Source organism: Budorcas taxicolor, chromosome 1, assembly GCF_023091745.1.
Source record: "Budorcas taxicolor isolate Tak-1 chromosome 1, Takin1.1, whole genome shotgun sequence".
In the NCBI taxonomy this organism is placed as follows: domain Eukaryota; kingdom Metazoa; phylum Chordata; class Mammalia; order Artiodactyla; family Bovidae; genus Budorcas; species Budorcas taxicolor.
Window position 1 is genome coordinate 3,450,207 of NC_068910.1, and position 25,926 is coordinate 3,476,132.

General features: G+C 51.4%; 2 protein-coding genes across 6 annotated transcripts in view; one reads left to right on the forward strand and one right to left on the reverse strand.

Annotated features, from left to right (window-relative positions):
• Positions 1-14,195, forward strand: part of NR2C2 (nuclear receptor subfamily 2 group C member 2) — a 115,625-nt gene extending 101,430 nt beyond the window's left edge. For 3 of the 5 annotated variants that reach the window (XM_052639545.1, XM_052639303.1, XM_052639424.1), the window contains 7 exons: positions 1,335-1,468; positions 2,362-2,539; positions 3,405-3,526; positions 3,945-4,084; positions 5,164-5,301; positions 6,599-6,704; positions 8,115-13,746. In XM_052639545.1, coding sequence (XP_052495505.1) covers positions 1,335-1,468; positions 2,362-2,539; positions 3,405-3,526; positions 3,945-4,084; positions 5,164-5,301; positions 6,599-6,704; positions 8,115-8,289 — 993 coding nt within the window. In that variant the 3' untranslated portion in view covers positions 8,290-13,746. Of the gene's footprint in view, positions 1-1,334; positions 1,469-2,361; positions 2,540-3,404; positions 3,527-3,944; positions 4,085-5,163; positions 5,302-6,598; positions 6,788-8,114; positions 13,747-14,109 lie in introns of those variants that run through there. The other 2 variants (XR_008199331.1, XR_008199336.1) reach the window with 2 other exon arrangements.
• Positions 14,196-15,348: 1,153 nt separating this feature from the next.
• Positions 15,349-25,926, reverse strand: part of MRPS25 (mitochondrial ribosomal protein S25) — a 51,276-nt gene continuing 40,698 nt past the window's right edge. Inside the window, exons 3-4 of the mRNA XM_052643911.1 lie at positions 16,038-16,125; positions 15,349-15,614 (exon numbers count right to left, since the gene is read on the reverse strand). Coding sequence (XP_052499871.1) covers positions 15,422-15,614; positions 16,038-16,125 — 281 coding nt within the window. The 3' untranslated portion in view covers positions 15,349-15,421. The remainder of the gene's footprint in view (positions 15,615-16,037; positions 16,126-25,926) is intronic.

Below are 25,926 nucleotides of genomic sequence, written 5' to 3' on the forward strand. Positions count from 1 at the left end.
CCCAGGACCGCGGGCAGAGCACGACACGCGTCCAGGCGCGGGGTCTCTTTTTCACTCTGCAGCGTATCTGTCAAATGCTGTGTTCATACGACAGAGATCAGCAGATCTGTTCTGTTACACAGTGGTTCTGTGGTTTATTAATCGCTTCTCTGTTTATGATTTTTTCTACTGATTCTGGTCTTTCATGTTTATAATCAAGATACAGCAGACGTTTTTGTTTATGTATCTTGATTTATCTTTTTTTTTTTGGCTTTTTTAAAAAATTGAGATATTAATTCCCACACCAGAAAAATTTACCCTTTGAGCATGTAATTCGTGGTTCTCAGTTTATTAACATAATTGTAACAACCATTCCTACTGATTCTAGAGCATTTCATCACCCCAGACAGAAAGCCTGAACCCACGAGGCAGTCACTGCCCCTTCTCCCACTCTCAGCCCTGCGAGCCGCTCGTGTACTCTCCCACTGTGGTTTTCTCGGTGCTGGACCTTTCATCTAAAGGGAGCCATGTGGCACGTGGCTGCTGGGCCTGGCTACTTTCTCGTAGCGTAATGTTCTCAAGGCCCAACCGTGTCGACGCCTCCTCAGTGCCAATAATGTGCCGTTAAATGGCTGTGTCATGGTTTATCCATTTGGCAGCTGATGAACGTTGCGTTGTTTCTGCTTTTTGCCTCTTAAGAATAATGCTGCTGTGAACATTGTGTACAAGTGTTTTTGTGCACGTGTATTTTAACTTTTCTTACATACGTGCCAGGAATGGCATTGCTGTGGTCGTGTAACAATTGCACGTTTACCCTTTTGAAGAACTGCCAGGCTTTTCTCCAGCAGCTGCACCATCTTCTGTCCCCACTGTGCTCTGCTTTTCTCCATGTCCTCGCCAGCACTCAATATTATGTGTCTTTTGACTGTGACCATCCTAGTGGGTGTGACATCTTGTTGTGGCTTTTATTTGCGTTTTTAACTAGCTTATTTGTCTTTCTATTATTGAGCTGTGAGAGTTCTTTAGCTGTCTTTTGTGTGTGGGAGGAGAGAAGTTGTCTCTTTACTTTATTGATAATCTTTTGAAGCACAAAGGTTTAAACTTTGGTGACATCCAGCTTATCTGGATGTCATTTTATCCATCATTTTTTCTGTCATTTTATCTTGTGTGTAGGTTTGTATAACTGGCATCACAATCAAGAGACAGAGCTGTTTGATAGCCCAAGAGCACTTCCTCTCACTGCCCATCATGGTCACACCTCCGTAGAAGCTGCTTTTAAAACAAAACTATGCCCTCACTTTCCTGAGAGGCATGTTGTATGTCCATCTTTAATATCACTATTTTCTGGTTAACAGGCTGAAACAAGCCAGGGAGCCCTGGGCACATTGGCAAATGTAGTCACTTCCCTCGCCAACCTCAGTGAATCCCTTAACAATGGTGACACTTCAGAAATACAGCCGGAGGACCAGTCTGCAAGTGAGATTACTCGGTACGAACCCTTGAGAGTGGAGGCCCCTCCCAACACACACAGTCACTGCTCTGTGAGGGTGGGGGGCAGCATCTTGATGTCTGTATTTAATGACAGGTTGCAGAATTGTCACAGGGCCCCTGCATGTCTGTCTGCTTCGTTTTAACTACGGGGCTGTGGACCTGTTTAGGTTATGTGGTACAAAATAGTCTGAAAACTTCACTCCAGATGATAAAGGGGACTGAGTAGTTCAGGGGAAGCTTACAGGTCCAGGCATACTTGTCACTGTTTATTGGACCTAAATATCAGTAGTGCAGCCCCTTTCTCGCTTTTGTTTCAGCCTGTTTTTCTCAAGTAGTGAGTCCAGAGCTGAGATAGATCCCTCAGGGTGGACGGATACTGGTGGTGAGATGGCACCAGCTGGCTGGACGCCTGTGCCCCCTGCCAGGGTACACTCCCTGCAGCTGGCCTGTGCGTTTGCTCCTTTTCTGTTGGACCTGCCACTCCTGCCCGTCATGCCAGGCCAGGCGGGGGCCGCTCAGGGGCAGCGGTCCTCAGGTTCCCTTGTAGTGTGGTAGAAGATGCCAGTCTGGATCCGGCGGAAAGAGGGCGGAATGTGAGTTAGGCCGAATTCCATTCTACCACTTAACTCCTGGTGGTCTTGGCAAAGTGAGCTTTCACCTGTCTGAGATGGAGGGAATTCCACCTTGGAGAGTAGTTCTGAAAAACAGAAATTATGTGTGAGAACAAATAACATCTAGCTTAGTGTCTTGAGACCCTGTGGAGACAGGCGTAGCGGCCGCTGCTCCTCCTCTCGGGCAGAGTTAACTGTCTTTTCCTAAAAGATGTCTCAGCTAGGGCGCACCTCCTAGAAGGGGACTTACGGCGCGAACCTGCTCCCTTTCTGCTCGCAGGGCATTCGATACCTTAGCGAAGGCACTTAACACCACCGACAGCGCCTCGCCTCCGAGCCTGGCGGACGGGATCGATGGCAGCGGCGGCGGGGGCATCCACGTCATCAGCAGAGACCAGTCCACGCCCATCATTGAGGTCGAGGGCCCCCTCCTCTCAGACACTCACGTCACGTTTAAGGTGAGGGCTTCTGCCTGCCTGCCTCGGTTAAAAACCAGACCTGGAAGTGAGCCCATCCAGGTGGTGGCAGCCTTCTGGCCCATCTTTGCTCGCCTGGCCGTCTGGCTCTGCCGCTGACCCTGAGGCTGGCGTGGCCTCCTGTCGCTGCCAGACAGGCCAAGGCGGGCTGCCCTGCCGTCCACTCTCCCGGGACGGCCTGGCTCCAGCATCAGCTCAGGCAGGCCCTTGGCTCCCACAGGCGTTGTTCCCAGCCCTTGGGCCTGCCCTCCTGCCCACTGGGGCCAGCGAAAGTAGCTCTCAGATACGCTTGCAGGCTGGCCAGGTCCCCAGGGCCCCCCTCTGCACTCACCTCCCGAGCCTCACTGCTCTCGAGGACACTCCCAGGCTCCCTGAGCCCCCCAGTCTCGAGGTCTGCAGAGTGAGTCTTCAGTTCCCTGGTATTCTGCGCTAGAATGAACTCGTGAGTCCTTGCCCGCCGTTGCCCAGGGATCGAAGGGCAAGGGTCCCTAGGGGGACTCCAGCTGCAGAGGCATTCAAGCCCTTCTGGGACAGAGGGGCTCCTGGGGCCCAGCCCGGCCCCCTGGGTTCTGCTCTACTCTCCCTCGCTGTTCTGACACCGCCTGCCAGTCCCTGCCCGCCCGTTCCCACTGGACTTAGACTTGAACCTGCGGATGAGAGTGGAGCTGCTGAGAACCAGTGCTGGTGCCGGGAGGCAGCGTCGGTGCCTCATCCTTGTGGATGAGCTGGGCCCCGTCCCCGCCTCTCCAGGCCTGTCAGACCCCAGCTCACTGGACGGGCCCGCCTCCTGAGGGTCTGCGCGGGGCTGGGTGCTGACAGGCCCCGGGCCGTGTGCCCTCTCCTGCAGCTCACGATGCCCAGCCCGATGCCCGAGTACCTCAACGTGCACTACATCTGCGAGTCGGCCTCACGCCTGCTCTTCCTCTCCATGCACTGGGCCAGGTCCATCCCCGCCTTCCAGGCCCTGGGGTGAGTGGCTCTTCCTCTCTGTGTCCCTGGCAGGACCTCCCTGGCTCCAGGAACGGCCTGGAAGGGGTCTGAGGGCCCTTCCAGTGTGCTCCTCGATGAATAAACACAGCAGACGGGTGGCGAGAGACCACCTCGGGGGCCTCACCCGTGCTGTCCTGAGTGGAGACCCACCCCTCCCTGGGCGGCGACACGTCTCTAGCCTTGGGAGCACCCCTTGGTCGCTGGGGCCAGCCCCACCCAGGGCTGCTGAGAGAGTGGTCTGTCCTCAGAGGGCCTGCAGGCGAGGCAGTCGTGTGGCGAGCAGGCCTGAGCCCTCCAGAGGCCTCTGGCACACGCACGCCGACGGGACTTGGGTGGGGTATGTGGGGCTTGAGGCAGGGGCAGCAGCCCCACACCCAGCCCGCCTCCGTGTCCCCAGGCAGGACTGCAACACCAGCCTGGTGCGGGCCTGCTGGAATGAGCTCTTCACCCTCGGCCTGGCCCAGTGCGCCCAGGTCATGAGCCTCTCCACCATTCTGGCTGCCATCGTCAACCACCTGCAGAACAGCATCCAGGAAGGTAGGGCCAGCCTGTCCCAGCGCCGCCCTGGGCTGAGGGGAGTTCACGTCACCACCGGTTTTAGTGTCCGAATTCCTACCCGGCTGCTGCTTTTCCTGTAATGCAGATGAAAGGGGAAAGGTGCTGAGTTCTGATGCAGACGTTCTGTACTGTTTTCAGAGTAGTCACCATCTCTGTCTTCATCCTCAGGGACAGGTTACCCTTTCATGCAGCTCACAAACCCTCAGGACCCTGTGGATTAGACACTGTTCCTCAGGGTTGCGTGTAGGAGTCCAGGTCCCAGGGAGGGCTGGGCCCTAGGGCACAGGCCCGGGTCCACGGCCCCCCTTGCGGGGCATGGATGGACGCATGGCGCAGTGTGAGGTCAGGGCCGTGTCAGGATGGGAAGCAGCCTGTGTGGTCCCTGCGTGCTGTGTGCCCGCGGCAGCCTGAAGACTGTTGGGTGCCCACACCGCCCAGGGTCTAGGCTGACCCTGCGAGTCACACCTGCCGCCGAGCTGGAGCCGGCCAGCCTTCTCATTGGGTGTCCCGATGTTGGAGGCACCTAGTCACACCTTTGTGTTTCTAGTTACTTCCTTCAGAAGTTACATAAAGGTAACTTTTATGATCTGTAACATTTTATTGAGTTTTAGATTTGTTCACAAATGAGCTTTAGTTTTATTTCTAACTGAACATCACACTACCTTCAGCAAGATACTGTCAAGAAGACAAAATCAAACAGTAAATAAAACTGTCGTAGCAACTAGAAAAGGCCAGGGTGTTCAGGTCGGCAGATGTTTATCAGTGCCTGCGGGGACTTAGAAAGAACTGATCTTGATGGGATCTGGCGTGTGGGCCTCAGCAGGTGCGGGCCACAGGGCCACCCAGGGAGTCGCTGTCCAGGGCCGGGGGTCACACAGCGGAGCGGGTGTGGGTGCCTAGAGCCACTTCACCTGCAGCGGGAAAATGGGGCTCTTGAGATAACTGGGTTTTTAAAAGTGAAATTCTCTCCTTTTTTCCCAATCTGTGTCCCTCCAAGAAGCTAGCTCGTTTACCGTTCTCAACAGCCTTTCTCAGAGGATGTCTGTGTTGATTTCTAGATAAACTTTCTGGAGACCGGATAAAGCAAGTCATGGAGCACATCTGGAAGCTCCAGGAGTTCTGTAACAGTATGGCGAGACTGGATATAGACGGCTATGAGTATGCATACCTTAAAGCTATAGTTCTCTTTAGCCCCGGTAAGATATGCAGTGGTCACTCGCGGCGGGGCCCCCCCTGTGCTACTGATAGTTCTGCACACGCGCATGTTGGCACGCTGTCAGCAGTGTGGAGCCCCACGCTGCGTGCCTGGCTGTTCCCACAGCACGTGTGCTTTGCCAACTGCTAACATGAACAGGACGTTTGTTACAGTTGTTTTTAGAGTCCCAGTGTTGTAGTAACTGCATGTGTTCAATAGATGTCATTTGAATCCTAACAAATAGGATCATTTGTATGCCATTGGCCAAATGAGACCACAGCTTACAAAACTGAGTGTGCATTTAGCCTTTCGTATCCACGGGTCCTGCATTGGGTTCAGCCAGCCGTGAATCAGAAATACTCAAGGGCCACCCCTGGCCGTCCAGTGGTTGAGACGCCAAACTTCCAGCGCAGGGTGGCCAGTTTCAGTCCCTGGTTGGGGAATTAAGTTCCTACATTCTGTGTGACAAAAGAACAAAACAATGCAAGGAAAAAAATGTTCCAGGAGTTCAAAAGTAATATAGAGGGGATTTAAAAGTGTACGGACAGACACGTAGGTTACATGCACGTTCAGCGTAAAGGGCAACAGGTGGTCTGTGTGGGGGGTCCCAGAGCCAATCCTCTGTAGCTACCAAGGGACAGCTAGGCCCCGCCCACTGCCCTCTGCTGGGTCTTGCTCTCCGCCAAGGTTTAGGGACGTTAGCACATACTCCAGCAGACTGACCCTGCCCAGCAGCTGCAGGGCACGCCGAAAGGCCTAGTCACAGCCGGCGAAGAGGCAGCAGGGCTGCGGGCAAGAGGAAGAGTGGCCGCGGGCAGTCTCGCTCACTGCCCTGCGGCCGTTCGAGCCTCCTGAGAGCCCACTGGGTTAAGCTGGACCCAGCGTAACCTCTCCACCCCACACCTCCCAGCCTCCTACTCAGGAACGAGAAAATAGCTGACAGGACGGGAGACACTACGTGATGACATGTCTAGAAAGCAGATGGTGACTCCTGATTCCACATGTATGTGTTTCCTAGAGTAAGTAGGAAGCCCCAGGGTTAGAGCCAACCCCAGTGGGACTGCGGAGGCTGGTGTGACCACTCGGGGCCAGGCCCTGCTGGGAACCTACAGGTCCCGGCAGAGCAGAGGAGGGACCCGTGTTCTAGCGGCAGTCTCTGACCTAGACCAGCCCCCAGAGCTCAGTCTGTTGCACTTGAGAAGTTTGTCAGAAGTATGATTAAAAATAAGTACTGAGAAGTCTACACATGAGGCTTTCGAAATACAGAGGGGCAATTTGCGGTACTTTTCTTCCTTCAGATCATCCGGGTTTGACCAGCACAAGCCAGATTGAAAAATTCCAAGAAAAGGCACAGATGGAGTTGCAGGACTATGTTCAGAAAACCTACTCGGAAGACACCTACCGGTGAGGCACACGGGCAAGACGGGGGCGAGGCTGGAGCTAGCTGCAGATATCAGTTACGCTGGCCTTCCACTTCTGGCAGCCCGGTAGAGCCTCCGTGTGATCACACTTTAATTCTTGCGTTTTCTCGGTGACGGGGGAGTGCGGAGGATCAGGAAGCCCAGGTCGTCCCAGTGTTGCTGGGTGACTGTGGGCAAGACCTGGGGTTGCTCCTCTAGTTCAAGGGGTTGGGAGTCGTCCTCTCGTTTGGGGCTAACAGTGCGTGAGACATGAGTTCTCACAGAGACCGCCCCCCAGTCCAGAAGAGTCAGCGGCTCTGCCCCTGGCTCCCCACCTACTGAGGAGACAGTGCTAGCTAGAGCACTTGACAGAAGAGCCCACTGACACAAACCAAATCCGACCCTTACAAAACACGACTGGGTTGTAGAAAGTAATAATCCACTCCCCACGTAAATTGATATTTTAAAAATTCCTTTATTCAAGTGCAAGTTTATCACGTTTGGGCCAGAGAGACCTGTGCCCAGCCTGGCTGGCAGAGAGCCTGCTCCTGCTTTAGGCACACTACCGTGGCCGGACACAGCTTTTGCCAAAGCAAGACCCACTTTCTACTAGCATCTTTTTCACTTAATATTCAGCAAGTATGTGTATATTCTTTAAGTCGTTTTCCGTGGCTGAGGAGATGCCGCAGCTTCGCCACAATTTCCCTCCTGATGAAAGGGCCCTGTGGTACAGGGTCCAGTTCGTAGGGGCCCAGCGCCACCCCTCCAGGCGCTGCCGGTGGCCTGGCCCATCCAGGGGAGGCTTCAGATGACGCCCAGGGAGCTGCAGGACAGGGCCGTGGTGCGCCTTCCTAGGGCTCCTTCAGAATGAACATCGTACTGCTTTCCTTTTAATTACAATGCTGAACGAACACTGGAAGTTAGAGGAGCATAGCAACAGTTTCAGTTGATAAAATCACTTAAAATTCCAGTACCCAGAGGTCAGCAGTCAGCATCTTGGTGACCTTCTGAGCACTTCATTCACACACACATCCACGTTACTCCTGCTGGTGCACATGCTGCTGGTTTTATTCAGCTGTGTGTCATGGAATTCTTACCAGCGAGTATAGACTTTGATTCTCCTCCTTAATGTATGTAGTGATTAGACAGGTTAGTTTAACCTACCTTCCGTTAACAGGTTGCCAGGTTTTTCTTTTTGGTGGGGTTGGGGAGAGTTGTTATAAACAACGAAGGGAACACATTTGTACATCATCATTGCACTCAGGATAAATTCCTGCAAGAGCGACTACTGAAATCGGGAAAGCACGAGCGGATACTGGCGGTCTGGTTCGGTCCCGAGGGCTGCAGATGGGCCCTGTCCGCGTGAAGCCTGGAGTGCTGCGACCCCGCCCCTCTAACGACCCCCCTCTTACAGGTTGGCCCGCATTCTCGTCCGCCTGCCGGCACTCAGGCTGATGAGTTCCAGCATAACGGAAGAGCTGTTTTTCACTGGCCTCATTGGCAATGTTTCGATAGACAGCATCATCCCGTACATCCTCAAGATGGAGACAGCGGAGTATAACGGCCAGATCACCGGAGCCAGCCTATAGCGCACAGCCCGCCCCGCCGGGGCCGCCCAGACACAGACAGTAGAGTAGTGGTGGTGTGGTATGTGCAAATACTCCGGTATGTCAGCTGTTCCCACCTGGCTTCTCCTTATCTGTTAGTCCCAGACAGTAGCCACTAAAAGACTAGTAGGATTCTCTCCTGCCATAAGAAATGTTTTAATGCCTTTTGATGAAGCAACAGATTTTTAAACAATCTTTTAACTCAGTTTGTATCCAGAAATTCTCAAAGGGCAAAAAACAAAAGCAAAGTTTTATAATGTCAGAGACTAGTATTAAAACTAAAAGAACCTAAGAGAACGGTATGTGTGTATATATTAAAATGTCCTTGGGATAGCTACTAATGACCAGGGTAATAATACTAGCACTTTCTAAGCACTTCCTATCAATGTATAATGTTAGCAACTCCTTGCCAATGTGCAGGGCAGATGGAAAACTGTGTCTGTCTTTTGCCGAAATGCTAATGGTTTCTATGAAAATGCAGTAGGGTACGGGAGACAATCACTTGCTCAGGGAGCGAGGCGTCCTTCCTGACTGCGCGCATGCGCTGCTGCTGTCGGCCGAGCCCCAGGCGTGAAAGAGGTGGCAGTGCGGGGCCCCACGGATGCTGGTCTGAACGTGAAGCTTCCTCGGCCTGAGCGGATGCTGACTGGCTTCCCTAGTCTGTGATGGGCCTCCGCAGGCTCCTCTGTGACTGGTTCTCAGAACTGGATTCAACCAATTCCCACGGCAACCAAAAAACAGCGCTGCATCACCTCCGCCCCCACGGCAGATGGAGTGGTCTGCCCAGCAAGTGCAAGGTGGGCCTTCTGAACCCTTGTCGGGACCTCCCGCCGCACGTCTTCGGGGGAGGGTGGGAGGGCTGTTGTCTCCGCAGTGCATGCCCCACACCTGGCCAGTCAGCAGCCGCGGTGGAGCCACGCTGCACGGCTCTCAGCGTCTCCAGGCCCAGCACCACCTCAGGCGGTGGGCTTCTCGATGCTCCTGGTGCGGCACACTGGGGTCCCCCGGGGCTGAGTCCACAGATGACCCCTGGAGTGTTGTAGACGATGGATGAAAAGGCAGGCTGCCTTCTCCTTCAAAACAACCTTTAACCCCAAAGCCATCTTAGTGACCGTCGTTTTATTAAAGCAGAATGCAGTTATTGGGAAGTTTAGGAGAGAAAAGTGCTCATAGGCGCCCCCGGTTGTCAGCAAGCAGCAGGCTTCTACTGGGAAGCACAGCAAGGCTGCCTCAGGTGTCCACACTGTGTGGCCCAGGTTAAGTACAGCGCGGCCAGGTTTGCAGCTCTGAAACCTTTCGATCAGATGGTCCCTCCTAGGCCCAAGGCAGACGAGCAGCAGGGAGGCGTGACGCCGGGGAGGGAAGCTGGGTGCCGGGCCACTGCATGGGCTCGAGGCAGAACCAGATGGCACCCCATTACTGTCGGGAGCACTTAAGAGTCATTAGTGGGAATTAAGGGAACAGTGTCTCCAACTTACAGATATTCCTGTTTGGATCTCATTATAGTTTACTGTTCACGCTTTGAAGCAAGTCTTAGAGAAAGTGTAGTACCCATTGTAAAATGATGGAAAGGATTTAATATTGCCAGCTTACCATTTTGGTTTTCTAACTTCAGAGTGACTTAAGTTTCAAAATTAAGCTAGGACACTGGCCAAGAGAGTGAGCAGGGTGGGTCTGTCATTTCTGCTTGGGAGGGGTTTTTGCAGAGGCACCTGAAGCGTTTGTGCACATCTTACATGGATGGTGAGGCGCACATCTGTCCTGATTTCTGGTGTGAGCGCGTCCGAGGGTCCTGTAGCAGCTCCCTGGGAACACGTGTCCTCTTGTGTCACCTCTTCTAGGTCTGAGCTCTTGGTGATGGCGAGAAGGTCAACACTGGCCTGCTCTCTGGGGCATCATCCTGTCTCTGTGAGGCCTTTACATTCAGGTGGCCTTAAGTATCAGGGCAGCCTAGCCAAGACCTGGGCCAAGGTGCTGTTGAGACAGGCTGGGAGTAGAAGGTGGGAGTGGCGGACAGACAGTGAACGCTGGGATAGGCACATGCCCCTCGCCCACAGGACGCCCTGGAAGAATCGCCGATTCTAACCAGGTCCTGCGCCCGAGTCCCCGCGCCGCTGATGGCTGACTCCAGTGGACCATTCTGGGCTCTGAACACTCTCTCTTTGGTGTCCCAGATCGCCTTGGCCTTACTTTGAAGTGGTCTTTTCCTTAAAACTCGGCTCCACGCTATCTGAATTCTCACCGCTCCTAAATCACTTCAAACCTTTTGACAGCAGGCCCATCCCTCTCCTGTCAAATTGAGGAGCCCAAAGTCAAAAATTATTTAGAGAGACTGGAGTAAATACTTAAGCCTCAACTTTCATAGGGCTCTTCACCCGTTAATACTTTGTGAGACTCTGATTCAGGGAAGAGAGTGTGCCCTCTGCATCTGAGTGAAACAAGCCAGGATTGGGGTTCTTGGCGGCCCATTCACACCTGCCTTCTGGTGGCCCCGCCGCAGAGCAGAGGGGACGAGGGCACCTGAGGGAGGGCGAGGATGGACACATGGTGCTGCTTCCTGAGGACGCGGGCTCTGCTCCAGGGGCGTCTCAGATAGCGGGGACAGTTACATGTTGAAATGTGTGGAGTTCATTACATGTAACATAACAAGATGACACAGGGAAAGACCAAATTACTCTAGCAGGTATTTTCCAAGGTATTCCTGGAAAGTGTTTTTAAGGAAGGGTGTGGTTTTGGGGGGGAGGGGTCTACATTATTTATTTCCTACCCTCTGCCAGGAGGCTGTGGTCAGGGCCCTTCTGTTGTCCGGGTTTTTGGATCTGGTCTCTGTGCAGTCACTCTTGGGTGTTGTGTGATCGCCCGTCCGTCAGTATTAAATGTGGACTCTGTCGAGGGTCGTGCTGGCAGAGCCAGATACTCGCTGGGCTCTTGCAGTATCTAGGGCTTTATCCTGGCCCTTCGGGGGAACACCTAGCAGAGCACTCTTGCTTCCACCCTGCCCTCGGCCTGACAGGCAGCCCTTGGCTGGGGACCCAAATTCCAGGGCCTGAGGAGAGATGAGAGCCTAAGAGCATCCTGCCCATTTTCCAGGGGAAGTGGCCTTACGTGCGGTGGGGCTATAGGTGACATTTCAGCTCCCCTGAGTCTAGGCCAGGGAAGGTGGCATCTTCTGATGTGCACATCTTTACCCTGGAGGCTGCTGCCCTCCAAACCTGGGAAGGCCCAACAAGGCAGGACAGCCACCCACATCCTCCAGGGTCCCACTTCCCTTCTCCACTGATTGTGTGACTCTTTGAAAATGTCTTAACTTTGATGTCAGTTTGCAGAGTCAGCCTCTCCTCACAAGAGAGTGGTCTGAGTCTTTTGTACACAGGGTCCTGGGCTTCCTCACCCGTGCCTCCCACTAGCGGGCACTTCTGTGTGTCCAGCCCTGGGGTCCCTTCACTGGCGTTATGCGTGTACAGATTTATAGGCTTGTATGACTGACTGAATGTACATGTGTTTATACCTTCTCTGTATGTACAGTGTATATAGCATTGTGTACATAGGTGTATATTATGTATACAGACACACAGCCACATAGCCAGACTTCCCTTGCTTCTTACAGAGAATCTATGAGAGAGTGGCTACAGTCATTGACATGGGTGTTTCCTGGTCCGTCAGCAGGATGGATTTGCTGACACTTTCCTTGGGGTGAGCCTGGCTGGGAACGGCCCTGCCCTCCACCAGGGCCAGGAAGCTGGAAGACATTCGTTTATCCCAGTGTCCAAAACGAGGTGGGGATCTTTAACCTAGTTGCTATACATCTATTTATGGCCTAACTGGGAGGACCTTGGCAGGTAGTGGTGTTGGGCTCCCACTTACTCTCAGTCCAAGACCAAGAACAGACTGCGTGGTGGGCCGTGACTCCCAGTGTGGTGGAAACAGCCCACACGTGCTCCGGGACTCAGCGGACAGTGAGTCTGCCTATGACCCTCTCTCCACCACAGCTGCAAAACAAGTATTCCTTAAAAGTCAGCATGAATGTTGAGCTAACTCCTATGGCATATAAATTACAGGTCTTTTATTTCTCTACCTGTAGCATGTGAATAAAATTCACTGCCCTTATTCCTTTCTATAAATTATGATTCTGGAATTTTAAAATTTCAGATAAAACTTGCATTCCGGTACAGACATATACCTTAACACTATAGATGCCAAACTGTCCTTGTGCAGGTCTGTTCCGATGAACTCTCCCCGTTAATCGAGCTTTAAGCTGAGACACCGCACTCGGGAGCCAGGGCCCAGCAATAGTTGCTCACGCAGCTTTAGCAGGAGACCTGAATGGTGGGAAGGTTGAAAACTGGCCTGCTGAAAGAAATCACTGGATAAGTATGAAAACTCAGAGACACCACAGGTTACTTTAAAAAAAAAAAAAATTTGAAGTGTTTGAAAATAGCTCATTGAGACCAGAGTCCTCGGTGCCTTTGTGAGACGGGGGGTGTGCAGCCTTCAGCGTCCCGCGGCTTTGATGTGAGAGCTCCCGCTACTCCAGAGGCCTCGTCCCACTCCCACGTCCCCACCTGTCGTGACAATCACACTATAGAAGGGGGCTCTCCAGGCGAAATACAAGTGGAAGCTTAGCAGTCTCTAAATGAATCTTCAGAAGTTCTCCTCGGGGCTATTTACTTTAACTAGTCTAGGAATAAACTCTCAGTTTTAAGAGTATTTTAGGGGTGAGGAATGTCTGAGATATGCTAGGAAAAAAGGCTCAGCAATATTTATCAATTGACAGACTGTGATAAAGCGTAACACTTGGATAACATTTGGAAATATATAAAACATGGCTTTTCTTTAGAAAACTGTGTCATCAATTATTTAACAACCAGAGCACTCACGGACTCCAGTGCTGCTGCCACACACAACTCAAGAGCTCGAGTATTTTTCTACAGTCTCTCTGTTCTCCCAGTTATCTTGTGAACCAGTGTTCAACTAGTTTTATATCTGAAAGCTGCACATTTTTCATAGTACAAACCATAGTTTTTACCTGTAGTTCAGAGCTCTCTGTTAAAATGTACCTGCATTACCAACCCTTTTAAAAGAAGTGTGTTAAAGGAAAATTTGCGTGTTACTTTCTTGGGACCGTTTCTGTAGCCTCTGCCCTTCACAATATAGAATATATTGTTTATGCCATCACATTTTATTTCCAGGTTTAAAATCTGTTGAAAGCTGTAGCTTGAAATCAGCTTTGTTTACGTGATGGCATTTAAAAAACAGCATGTTCTTTTTAAACTGAATTTTATATCTAATCAATGTCTTCAGTCTTGAAGAAGAATTTGCATTGTTGTGTTTGTATATAGAGTATTGCAGTGCATGAATTAGCTTTATGCATTTTATTAAATGCTGTTTCAATGTGGCATTATTGTTGTGGCTTAATACTACTACCTAAATGAGGTTTATACTATTAAAAGTGAATTAAAAACTAGTAACGTACATCCTGCTCTTCATTTCTCCTCATAATGGTAATAACATCAGTAACCCTGAAGCCCAGTAGGTGGCAGAGAGGCACCTGGTTGCCAGAGCCATACAGCTCTCACCCTTCGGTGCTCGAGGGTCTGCTGGGCTCTAAGTACCTTCAAGGGAAGCACTGGCGAGACAGACTGTCTCCTGTGCATCTTCCAGAAGCCACGCAGACCTTTCTGGAGAACACAGCCTGTGCGGCCGGATGCACAGACGCACAGAGCCAGGCTTCCTGGAAGGGTCTCTGCTATCCAGGGGGTAAAAAAAAACCCTCATTGTGTCTTCTGATGGCTTGTTTTACAGGTGAGGATGCTGAGGTCCAGTCTGACTCGTGGCAGAAACCACTGGCAGCTTTAAATGGCTTTGCCAAGTAGAAGTCAAAGTGAAACTCAAATGGGTTACTTCAGTAGAACAAGGCCAAAAACCGTCCAGTGAACAGTGCTTATGCAAATGAAAGTATATCCATTATAAGATCCTCATAGCAATCTTCTCTATCATTGCTTCCAATTTCCGCAAATTTTAAACCCATCTTTCTGTCCCTATTTAAAGTAGGAAACGAGGAGAGAGCAGCGCCTCGGGCAGTGGATGCAGCCTGCTGCCGACGAAACAGCTGCCGGCGCGGCTGGACATGCTTCTCTAGAGAGGGGCCCGCACCTACCTTGGTTTCGGGTGATCCTCCTACTTAGCAGCCGTATTAGGGCGCCCCCGTGGCCATGGCGGGAAAGGCTGTTTCCGTGAGGCTGTCTCACTGCGTTCTGGAGACAGTCTGGGAGGGCACCCACTCTGACAAGCCTAGCCGGCCAGAGGGAAGGCCCTCAGCGGGTGTGGCGTCAGAAGCAGGGCGGAGCCGAGACCCCACCCGGGGAGGCGGCAGAACGCGGGACAGGCGCTTCCCTCCAACATTTCAGGGACGCCGCCCCAGTCATCAGCCTGCAGCCGTTCAGGAGCCTGCGCATTCCTCCTCCGACCCGCACGCTCACCTCCCTCCCGACCCGCATATTCAGACCATGACCCTGAATGCGGATTTGGTACAAAATCACAGTAAACCATCACCCGAGCATCAGGTGGGAAGAGCGCCAAGCTTGTATTACAGTGAGATCAATCTGCAGCGTTTATGCACAACAGCTCACGGGGCGCGCTCGGGGTCAGCCCAGGTCCCATCTCCTGAGGCCTGAAACCAGCACGACCAGAGTGACGGCGACTCGGCGGCCGGTGAGGAAGGAAGTCCCAGCCAGAGCCCGTGGCGTCGCGCCCCCTCCCGGCCGCGCAGGAGGCGCTGCTCCGCTGGGGCCCGGCGGGCAGGGGCGTCAGTGCACAGGCTCCCCACCGCGGCGGCCCGGGACCCAGACGCGCGTCTCCAGGCGGCGGCCTGGCCTCTTCCCGGCCCTGAAGCCCCGTCCCCGCCGAAGGCCCAGCGGACGGGGTCACACGGCGCTGCTCAGCGGCGCGGCCTTCACGCACGGCCGTGATGGCGCAGGGTGTTCACTGAGCAGCTTGGCTGCAGCCCCCCCCCCCCCCAACGGCAATATGCTTCCACACATGTGCGTAAAGGGGACCCTTTTATTGCAAAGCGGTCGTCAGTCTCTCGGGGCACAGAAGCGGGGCTCTCGGGGCCTCAGTCCTGGGCGCCGGCCCTCAGGGCGGCCTGGAACTTGCCGGTCATCTCCCTGGGCAGCGGCACCACGGCCGGGCAGGGCACCTGGCCCTCCACCTCGCAGATGCACTCCCGCAGGCAGTACTTCCGGGGCCCGAAGTGCGCCGGGTGGGAGAGCTGCTCGCGCTCCTGCCGCTCCCTCCGGAGGGTCTCCCTGCGGAAAGCAGAGCGCAGGAGGGGTGGGCGCCGCGGAGCGGGGAGCCCTGCCCTGCACCCCAGTCCCGGGCCGCGGAGGAGGGCGCACAGGAAGGCTGCAGCCGGGACAAAGGGGGCTCGGTGCCCCGTGCGCCGCCTCAGGACAGCTCTTCCCCCGTCCCTCACTCCACTCTTGAACAAAAGGGACACGGCACAGCAGGCCTGGGGCTGCTCCCCACTAGGGCCCACCTGAGGCCCAAGGAGGGACACGGTCGCAGCCACCAGGGCAGGGGTCCCAGAAGCTTCTCAGCCCCCTGTGCACCCAGGAGGAAGGGCCTCCGGCCGCCCCCTCGACACCCCTCCCGACCGCCTGTCTCCTCCGTCCACCCGACCTCCGGGCTAGGGACGCCTGCGCCCCTCCAAGTCCAGCCCAGCGACTCACTCGCTCTTCCCCAGGATCTTCTTAACGTGCTCCATGATCTCCTTGTTGCTCTTGGTCTCCACGTCCACGAGCACTTGCTCCCCAGAATCTGGAGCAGGAAGGGAAGGAAAGGGGGGAGAGGGCTGAGAGGGCAGCAGGACCCCGCTCAGTCTCCACCGGCCTGGGCGGCGGGTGTGCGTTCAGCGGAGAGTTCTAGCAGTACAGCAGGCGTTTACATAACCCACAATGCAGCCCTTTTGCATTTCTGTAGTACCAGGTATGTACAAAAGCATCCATTCTGTTTTACAGGAAACAACGTCCACGTTCATGGATAGAAAGATTTAATATTAAGATGGGAGTACTAGCCAAACTGGTCTATGGATTCACTCTCCAAATCCTAGCAGATGTTATTGTAGAAACTGAAAACCTTAGCTTTAAATTCACGCAAAGGACCCAAAATAGCCAAAACAACTTTGACCAACCCAAAAATAGGAAAACATTTCACTTTCCAGTTTCCGTTTTACTGCAGGCTACAGTAATTGCCAGGTGGTGTAGTGGTAAAGAATTCTCCTGCCAACGCAGGAGATGGGGGTTCGATTCCTAGGTCAGGAATATCCCCTTGAATAGGAAATGGCAACCTGCTCCAGTCTTCTTGCCTGGGAAGTTCCATGGGCAGAGGAGCTCGGCGGGCTACACAGTCCCTAGGGTCCCAAAGAGTCGGACATGACTGAGTGTACACACACACACACACCCCATAGGCTACACAATCAAGTCAGCGTGGTATAAGCACAAGAACAGACTGCAGAAATGGAACCCAACTGAGTCCAGAAATAAACATTACATTTACGGTCAACTTCTTTTCAGCAAAGAGGGCAAGACAACTCCATGAGAAAGAAGAACATCTGATAAAAGACCTGTTTTCTGCCTAAAGAACTCTCACAAACAATCCAAAGGAAAAATGGGCTAAATACCTGAATAAACATTTAACAACAAAAATGGATGATAAGCACAAGAAAAGATACCCAGTATCATCAGTCACTAGAAAAATACAAAATAAAATCAGTGAGATATTAAGTGGCTAATTTTTTAAAAAAACACAATACCAAGTGTTAGGATGCAGAGTAACACTCAAACCTTTCGTGAATTACTGGTAAAAATGCAAAAAAATATTACAGCCATGTCAGACAGGCAATGAGGACACACAAAAAAGATTGGAAAGAAGTAAAACTCACTTTGTAGAAGGGATGATTGTGTATGTAGAAAATCTTCAGGAATTTAGCAAATAAAAACTACTAGAAATGTGAATTATCAGGGTTACAAGACACTAGACCCACGTATCAAATCAGCAGCACTTGTATAAGGCTGTTTGATGCTTTAACCAAAGAACTGGAAACTGAAACTGAAACTACTGTAAATGGACAGAAAACATACTCAATACTATTAAATTGCTATTTAATTAAGTAATTTAAATTACTATTAATTCTGATCAAAATCCCAGCAAGCTTTTCTTCCCCTAGAAACTGGTAAGCAAATTTTACAGTTAATACAGAAATGCAAAGAACCTACAAGGGCCAACTTTAATCTTGAGGGGAAAGAAAGGGTGGAAGGACAAAGTTGGATGCACACTACCTATCTTGACACATATTTTCAATCGACAAAAACCAATACAGTGTGTGTTAGCATTGAGGACACACACAGAGCAGTTAGAGAGCATGGCGAGTTCAGAAACTCCAAAAGCCAAAGCAGTCTTAAAGAAAACCAGCTCAAGGAATCACGCTCTCTGACTTGAGACTACAGCAGAAAGCTGCAGTATTCCACACTGCAAGATGTTGGCACAAACACAGACACAAATCAATGGAACACAAAAGTGACACCGGAAATACACCTGCACAAATTACCACCAAGGAGGCAAAATATACAATGGAGAAAAGACACTCCCTTCAGTGAGCGGTGCTAAGAAAACTGGAGAGCGACAGGTAAAAAAATTAGAACGTCTTCTAACACCATCTACACAGATAAACTCAATATGCATCAAAGACCAGCTACCACAAAATTCCTAAAAGAAGGTAAACATGAAATCTCAGCAATTATTTTTTTGATCTGTCTCCTAAAACAAAGCAAAAATAAACAAACGGGGAACCTCCTTGGTGGTCCAGGGGTTAAGAATCTGCCTTGCAAGTCAGGGGCCGTGGGTCTGATCCCTGGCTGAGGACATAAGATCCCTCCCACACGCCGTGGAACAACTAAGCGCGTGCACCACAGCTAGAGAGCCCGCGAGCTGCGGCCAAGACCTGATGTAGCAAACACATACAGGAGAGGGATCGCGACCCCATGGACTGTAGCCCATCAGGCTCCTCCGTCCATGGGATTTTCCAGGCAAGAGAGCTGGGGTGGATTGCCATTTCCTTCTCCAGGGGATCTTCCCGACCCAGGAATCGAATCCAGGTCTCCCGCATTGCAGACAGAAGCTTTACCTTCTGAGCCACCAGGGAAGCCAAATACATAAATACTTGTTTAAAAACTAAAGACACATGAGTCTGAGCAAGCTCCGGGAGTTGGAGATGGACAAGGAAGCCTGGCGTGCAGCCGTCCATGGGGTTGCAAAGAGTCAGACACGCCTGAGCAACTGAACTGAACAGATGGGACCCAGTTACACTTAAAAGCTTCAGACACAGCAAACCAGAAAACAAAAAGACAACCTATGATGTGGGGGGAAATAATGGTAAATGATACGATAAGGCGTTAATTAAAATATATAAATGGCTCACACAACTAGGTATCAAAAATAAAAGCTGAAAAAAAATGGGCAGAAGAACTGACATCTTTCCCAAAGGAGATGCAAATGACCAGCAGGCACAGAGAAAGATTCTAAGATCATCTCCAGAGAAACGCAGACCAGAATCACGATTAAGCTATCACCTCCCATTTGTCAGAATGGCTATCCTCAGAGACCCCACGCACAAGGGTTGGCAAGGATGGGAGGAAACGGCGCCGCTGTACCATGCTGTTGTTTAGTCGCTAAACCGTCTGACTCTTGAGACCCCATGGACTACAGCCCGCCAGGCCCCTCTGTCCACATGTTGAATGTAAACTGGTGCAGCTACTGTGGAAAACGGTACAGAAGTTTCTCAAAAAACCAAACACAGAACGACCACATAACCCAGCAAGTCCACTCTTGGGTATACATCTGAAAAAACAACACTTATTTTAGAAAGATACATGCACCCCAATATTTGGAGCAGCATTATTTAATACAATTGTCAAGATGTGGAAGCATAAATCAACAGATGAAGGGGGTCAGCTGCGCTGTGCGTGCGCACACACTCACACACACACACACGCACAGTGGGATATTACTTAGCCATAGAAATTTTTTTCTGCCATTTGCAGCAACATGGATGGGAGAGACAGCTCTACCTCCAGTGATGGATCACCAGCTGGTCAAACACAGAAATCAGACTGACTCTATTCTTTGCAGCCAAAGATGGAGAAGCTCTATACAGTCAGCAAAAAGAAGAGCAGGGGCTGACTGTGGCTCGAATCATGAACTCCTTATTGCAAAATTCAGACTCAAAGTGAAGACAGCAGGGAAAAGCCACTAGACCATTTGGGTATAGCCTAAGCCCTTATGGTTTCCCTTATGATTCTAGACTGGAGGTGACGAACAGATTCAAGGGATTAGATCTTGTAGGACTATGAATAGAGGCTCGTAACACTGTACAAGGAGGCAGTGATCAAACACATCCCCAAGAAAAAGAAATGCAAGAAGGCAAAGCGGTTGTCTGAGACCTTACAAATAGCTGAGAAAAGAGAAGCAAACAGCAAAGGAGATAGGGAACGACATACCCAACTGAATGCAGAGTTCAAAAAAAAATACCAAGGGGAGATAAGAAAGCCTTTTTAAGTGAAAATGCGAAGAAATAGACAAAAACAATGGAAAGGAAAAGATGAGATCTCCAAGAAAATTGAAGATAGCCAGGCAACGTTTCATGCAAAGATGGGCACGATAAAGGAGAGAAACTGTAAAGACCTAACAGAAGCAGAAGAGATAAAGAAGAGGTGGCAGGAATACAGAGAAGAACTGAACAAAACAGGTCTTAATGACCCAGATAAGCACGACGGCGTGATCACTCACCTAGAGTCAGACGTTCTGGACTGTGAAGTCAAGTGGGCCTTAGGTAGCATCACACAAAGCTAGTGGAGGCGATGGGGTTCTAACCAAGCTATTTAAGACGACGATGCTGTGAAAGTGCTGCATTAGTGTGCCAGCAAATCTGTGAGACTCAGCAGTGGCCACACGACTGGAAGATCCCAGTCTCCATTCCAATCCCAAAGAAGGATAAAGCTAAAGAATGTTCAACTACTGTACAACCGTGCTCATTTCACACGCTAGCAAGGCAATGCTCAAAATCATTCCAGCTAGGGTTCAACAGTATGTGAACCAAGAACTTCAAGCTGTGAACCAAGATGTACAAGCTAGATTTAGAAAAGGAAGAGGAAGCAGAGACCAAATGGCTGACATAGGTTGGATCACAGAGAAAGCAAGAGAATTAAAAACACAAACAAACCATCTACTTCTGCTTCGTTGACTATGCTAAAGCCTTTGACTGTGTGGATCACAACAAACTGTGGAAAATTCTGAAAGAGATGGGAATACCAGACCACCTTACCTGCCTCCTGAGAAACCTGTATGCAGGGTAAGAAGCAACAGTTAGAACTGGACATGGAATGGACCGGTTCAAAATTGGGAAAGGAGTACGTCTAGGCTGTATATTGTCACCCTTTCTTATTTAACTTATATGAAGAGTATATCATATGAAATCCTGGGCTAGATCAATCACAAGCTGGAATTAAGATTTGTTCATTAAGCCAGGAGAAATAACGGTATGCAGATGACACCACCCTAATGGCAGAAAGCAAAGAGGAACTAAAGAGCCTCTTGATAAAGGTGAAAGAGGAGAGTGAAAAAGCTGGCTTAAAACTCAACATTCAGAAAACTAACATCACGGCATCCAGTCTCATCACTTCATGGCAAACAGATGGGGAAACAATAGAAAGTGACAGACTTTATTTTCTTGGCTCCAAAATCAAGGTGTGGACGGTGACTGCAGCCCTGGAATTAAAAGACGCTTGCTTCTTGGAAGGGAAGCTATGACACACCTAGACAGCATATTAAAAAGCAGAGACATCACTTTGCCAAAAAAGGTCCACATAGTCAGAGCTATGGTTTTTCCAGTAGTCATGTACAGACGTGAGAGCTGGACCATAAAGAAGACCGAGCACCGAGGAACGGATTCTTTGGAACTGAGGTGTTGGAGAAGACTCTTGAGAGTCCCTTGGACTGCAAGGAGATCCAACCAGTCCATCCTAAAGGAGATCAGTCCTGAATATTCATTGGAAGGCCTGATGCTGAAGTTAAAGCTCCAATACTTTGGCCACCTGATGCAAAGAACTGACTCACAGGAAAAGACCCTGATGCTGGGGAAGATGGAGAGCAAGAGGAAAAGGGAACGACAGATGATGAGATGGTTAGATGGCATCACTGACTCAACAGACATAAGCCTGAGCAAACTCTGGGAGACAGTGAAGGCCAGGGAAGTCTGCCATGCTGCAGTCCATGGGGTCCCAAAACACTGGACACGACATAGCGAATGAACAACAATGGAAGTGAAATAAGTCAGACAAAGACAAATACTGTGCGCTCTCACTCACTCGTGGCATCTAAAGTACAACAGACTGGTAAGTATAACGAAAAAGACTCACAGACACAGAGAACAGACAGACTCACAGACACAGAACAGAGCAGTGCTTAGCAGAAGGGAGCAGGACGGACAGAGGGGCGGCAAGGGGCAGGGTGCGTGAGATGCAAAGCACTGCACGAAAATAACCTACAAAGGTGCACACCAGGGGCACACAGCCAGTGTTTCACCATTATAAACTGCATAGAACCTTCACAACTGTGACTATTCTGTACACCTGTGACTTCTACTACTGTACATCAACTATACTTCAGGTTTATTTGGTTTTGGCCTTGTGTCTGCAAGATCTTAGTTCCCCAAACAGGGACTGAACCCAGGCCTTTGGCAGGGACAGCGTGGAGTCCTAACCGCTGGACAGTCAGGAGCGCCCATGTGACCATCTTAAAGTGCAACCTGGGGGGTGTCAGCACTCCCACTACTGTGCAGCATCGCCGCTACTGAGGCTCCAGCACTTTCCCGTGACCCCAAACAGACCCCTTGTACCCGTGAAGCTGTCCCTTCCTCCTCCCCACAGCACCCCAGCCCCAGACAACCACCTCCTGTCCCATGGCTTTGCTCGTGTGCCTCACACAGCTGGAGGCACACACGCCTTCCACACCTGCCTTCTCTCTGTTGGCGTGCTTACAAGATTCACCCATATTGAAGCCTATGTCGGTACTTCAGTCCTTTTCGAGACCGAATAATAGCCCACTGAATGAATATATGCGTTTTGTTTATCCATTCACGGTCAATTTCTTTTTTTTTGACAGAGACGTCAAAGAAATTTCACAAGAGAAGTGACTACCTTTCAACAAATGATGCTACAAGAGCTGAATATCCCCAATCTAAAAAAATCAAAAATAAACCTCAATCTTTGTCTCACTTAACACACAAATAACTAGATCACAGACGTGAATGTAAAATCAGAGGCTTTCCCCATTTTAAAGGAGACAAATCTTTATGCCTTTGAGGAAGAGAGATTTCTTGGCTAGGACACAGAAAGTACTAGAAAAAAGAAAACAGCTGAGAAGCTGAAATTCATCAAAATGAAAACTTCTGCTCTTCAAAAGACACCATTAAGAAAATGAAAAGCCCGCCACAGACAGGAAATATTCACAATACATCATCTGACAAAGGAAGTGAATGCAGAATATGCCAGCAACTCAACCAGAAAAGAGCCTCACCTTTTCAAATTTTCAGACACAAGATCCAAGCAGACTCTTCAGAAAAGAAAGAAATGAATGGCCAACGCGCGCATGGAAAGAGGGAAATGCAGACCCAGACATGCAGGAGACACGCCACCACGGGGCTGGCTGACCCTGAAGACACTCGCGTGGCGAGAGGAGGGGCTCCCACAGAACCTGTGGATGACGCCTGATGCGGCCAGGGCGCCTCTGCAGAGGCGATTAAACTCAAGGACCCAGAAATCGGAAGAGTCTCCCGGGCAAGCTCGCGCCTCCACTTTCCACAGTCCTTAGAGCTGGAGAGCCTCCCACGCGGTGGTCAGAAGCACGCGGGACGGGGAGACAGCTGGCCGCCAAGGCAGCGCCCGAGGACAGAGGGAGACCCGGAGCCGAGGGCGGCACGGCCTTGAGAAGCTGGACGCGGCCCGGGAACGCTTCCGCCCAGGGCCTCCAGGAGCAGAGGCTCTGCTGACAGCCTGAGTGTATGCCCTGCTGGGCCCGAGGCCCACAGATCTCTCAGGTAAGGACTCTGTGTGGCTTTAAGGCCCCAAGCCCGGGGACACAAGAAATGCAAACGAGCAACGGGAGCGGCCGGGCTGAGGCTGGGGGCCAGCAGGACCCTCACCCTGCGCACTGCAGGCTGAACGGCAGGGTCACCTTGGAGGCCTGTCTGGCAGCTTCTAAGGACGCTGTGCGTCTACTCTGTGGACAAGCCCAGCCTGAGCCTGTGCCCAGGAGCACTGAGCACCTAGGTCCACAGAGGAGGCTGCTCGCAGCGCCCTAGAGCGAGGACACCCCCCACCCGGCAGCAGAGCCAAGCCCGGCACCCGTGGCCTCGGTCCAGGACCTGCCGCTTCTGCAGAGCTGCCTGCTGGCCAGCCCCCCGGTTCCCAGCGCTGCACCTCCATCTGGGGCAACTCCTATCCAGGCCTCCTTCCGGGGACGTCAGCCCTGCCGCACCATCTGAAGACTTTCCCTGCCTGCTGCCCTGCCCTCCATAAATCTCACACCTGTAACTCTGTCTGGGTATCTGTCAAACACCCAAATGTTCATCACACTGATCAGTAGTAAAAATGAGTGAGCTACGGATACGCACAACGTGGGTGACTCTCAACACCACAAGTGAAAACCAGACACAGAGGAGTATATACTGTGAGACTCTAGATTAAGTCCTGAAAGAAACAAAACGAGGTAGTCTTGGGCACCCCTGGTGGTGCAGAGGATGAGAATCCGCCTGCCAGTGCTGGGGACACAGTTCAATCCCTGGTCTGGGAAGAGCGCACACCTTACTCAGAGCAACTAGTTGCCCAGGCCCCGCAACAAAAAGTGCCCGCTCACCTCAACTCGAGAAAAGCCCATGCAAAGCAGTGAAGCCTCAGCGCAGCCAGAAATGAATAAACAAATAATTCATCTATGGTGAAAGAAGTGCCGACAGCAGGAATTCCCTGGTGGTCGGTACTTAGGATTCAGTGCTTTCCCTGCTGAGGGCCAGGGTTGGACCCCTGGCTGGGGAACTAAATCCTACAGGCCATGCAGTTCAGCCACATACACACCCCCAAAAGGGAGAGCTGCTCATAGTGGCTGCCTCTGGGGGAGTGGGAACTGACTGGAAAGACTGTGAGTCCTGGGGGACGTCCTGGGGGGCTTCCTGGAGTACGAGAGATGTCCTGTCTTCACTGGGGAATGGTGACACGGGCCCTTCACGTCCATCCGAGCTCATCCCTCTGTGCACAAAAGACCTGTGCATTATGGGTAAATTATCCCGCAATAAAGTTAGGTTTTTTAAAACAACAACACAAATACAAACATAGAATTGCCAAACTACCACCATGCTCCTCAGTTCTACCTTGCTCTGGTTTTCTTTTTTCCCACTGCACTCATCGTCTAACAAACCATGTTACTGAGTTTCCGGTTCATTCTATCTCCTCCTGCTGGAATATCATCTCTACATGACTAGATATCTTTGTCCTTATGGCTCCCTGATACCCCAAGCACCCAGGAGAGTCCCTGTTGAACCTGATACATATTTGTTGAATGAATGAAAGCACATCATCGATTTGTTTCCTGATGCATTTCCCAATCTACACTTCACTTGATTCTCATAACCACGAAAGGCAGATATTTCGCCTTCCCCTAAAAATACGGAACTAGGAACAATACTTATCAGAATGATTGAGGAGAGAGCCAGGCTAAAACACTGGCTCTGACTTCCAGGGACTGAGCCCAGTTGAAAGGAATCTTCACAATTTGTGCCTCAAGAGGACAGGAGAGCATCGCAAAACTGTGTATGATCCAGAAAGGGGACACACACAGTTCAAGAGAACACGGCCAGTGCTGAGGGACACACCCTGGGAGACCCATCTAAGGTGCAGGGAGGCTTCCTGGGGGAGCTGGTACCCAAGCTGACTCTCAAAGGATTTATTTTCTAATTTAGCCAAGAAAAGTAGGGGACTTCCAGCAGAGGGCCTGACATGAGCAAAGGCACCGAAGCACAGTGCAGCAGGGGGATCTGCAGAGACGGGCCCGTATGATGCGGGCCTGGAGGAGATGTGGGGCGACAGCAGTGAGTCTGGCGGGGGTGGGGGCTGTGGGCAGAGAGATCTTGGTGGCAGCCGGGCACCAGGTGCAGAAGCCAAGGTAACAGGACACAGCACTGCCCTCTCAGGGCCCAGCGACAGCCGCACAGGAGGAACTTGCGGGAACGGCGGACCTGGGCCACGGCCGAGGGCCGCGTGCTCACTGTGAAGCCCTAAGCCATGGCCCCAGAAGTGGAGCCCAGCACCAAGATCACCTCCAGAATGACTGCGCCCCACGGTCACCGTCCCCAAAGCGCCCCCGGTCAGCACCGAGCAGGCTTCCTGACCCCAGGTTAGGCGCAAGTGCCCACTCCAGTGCTCACCCTCTAGGGCCCTAACCAAGCACCTAACGCCACCCTTCCAGCAGGAATTTTGTCTTTAGGTGATAAAAACGCTACTGACCCCCGAAAGC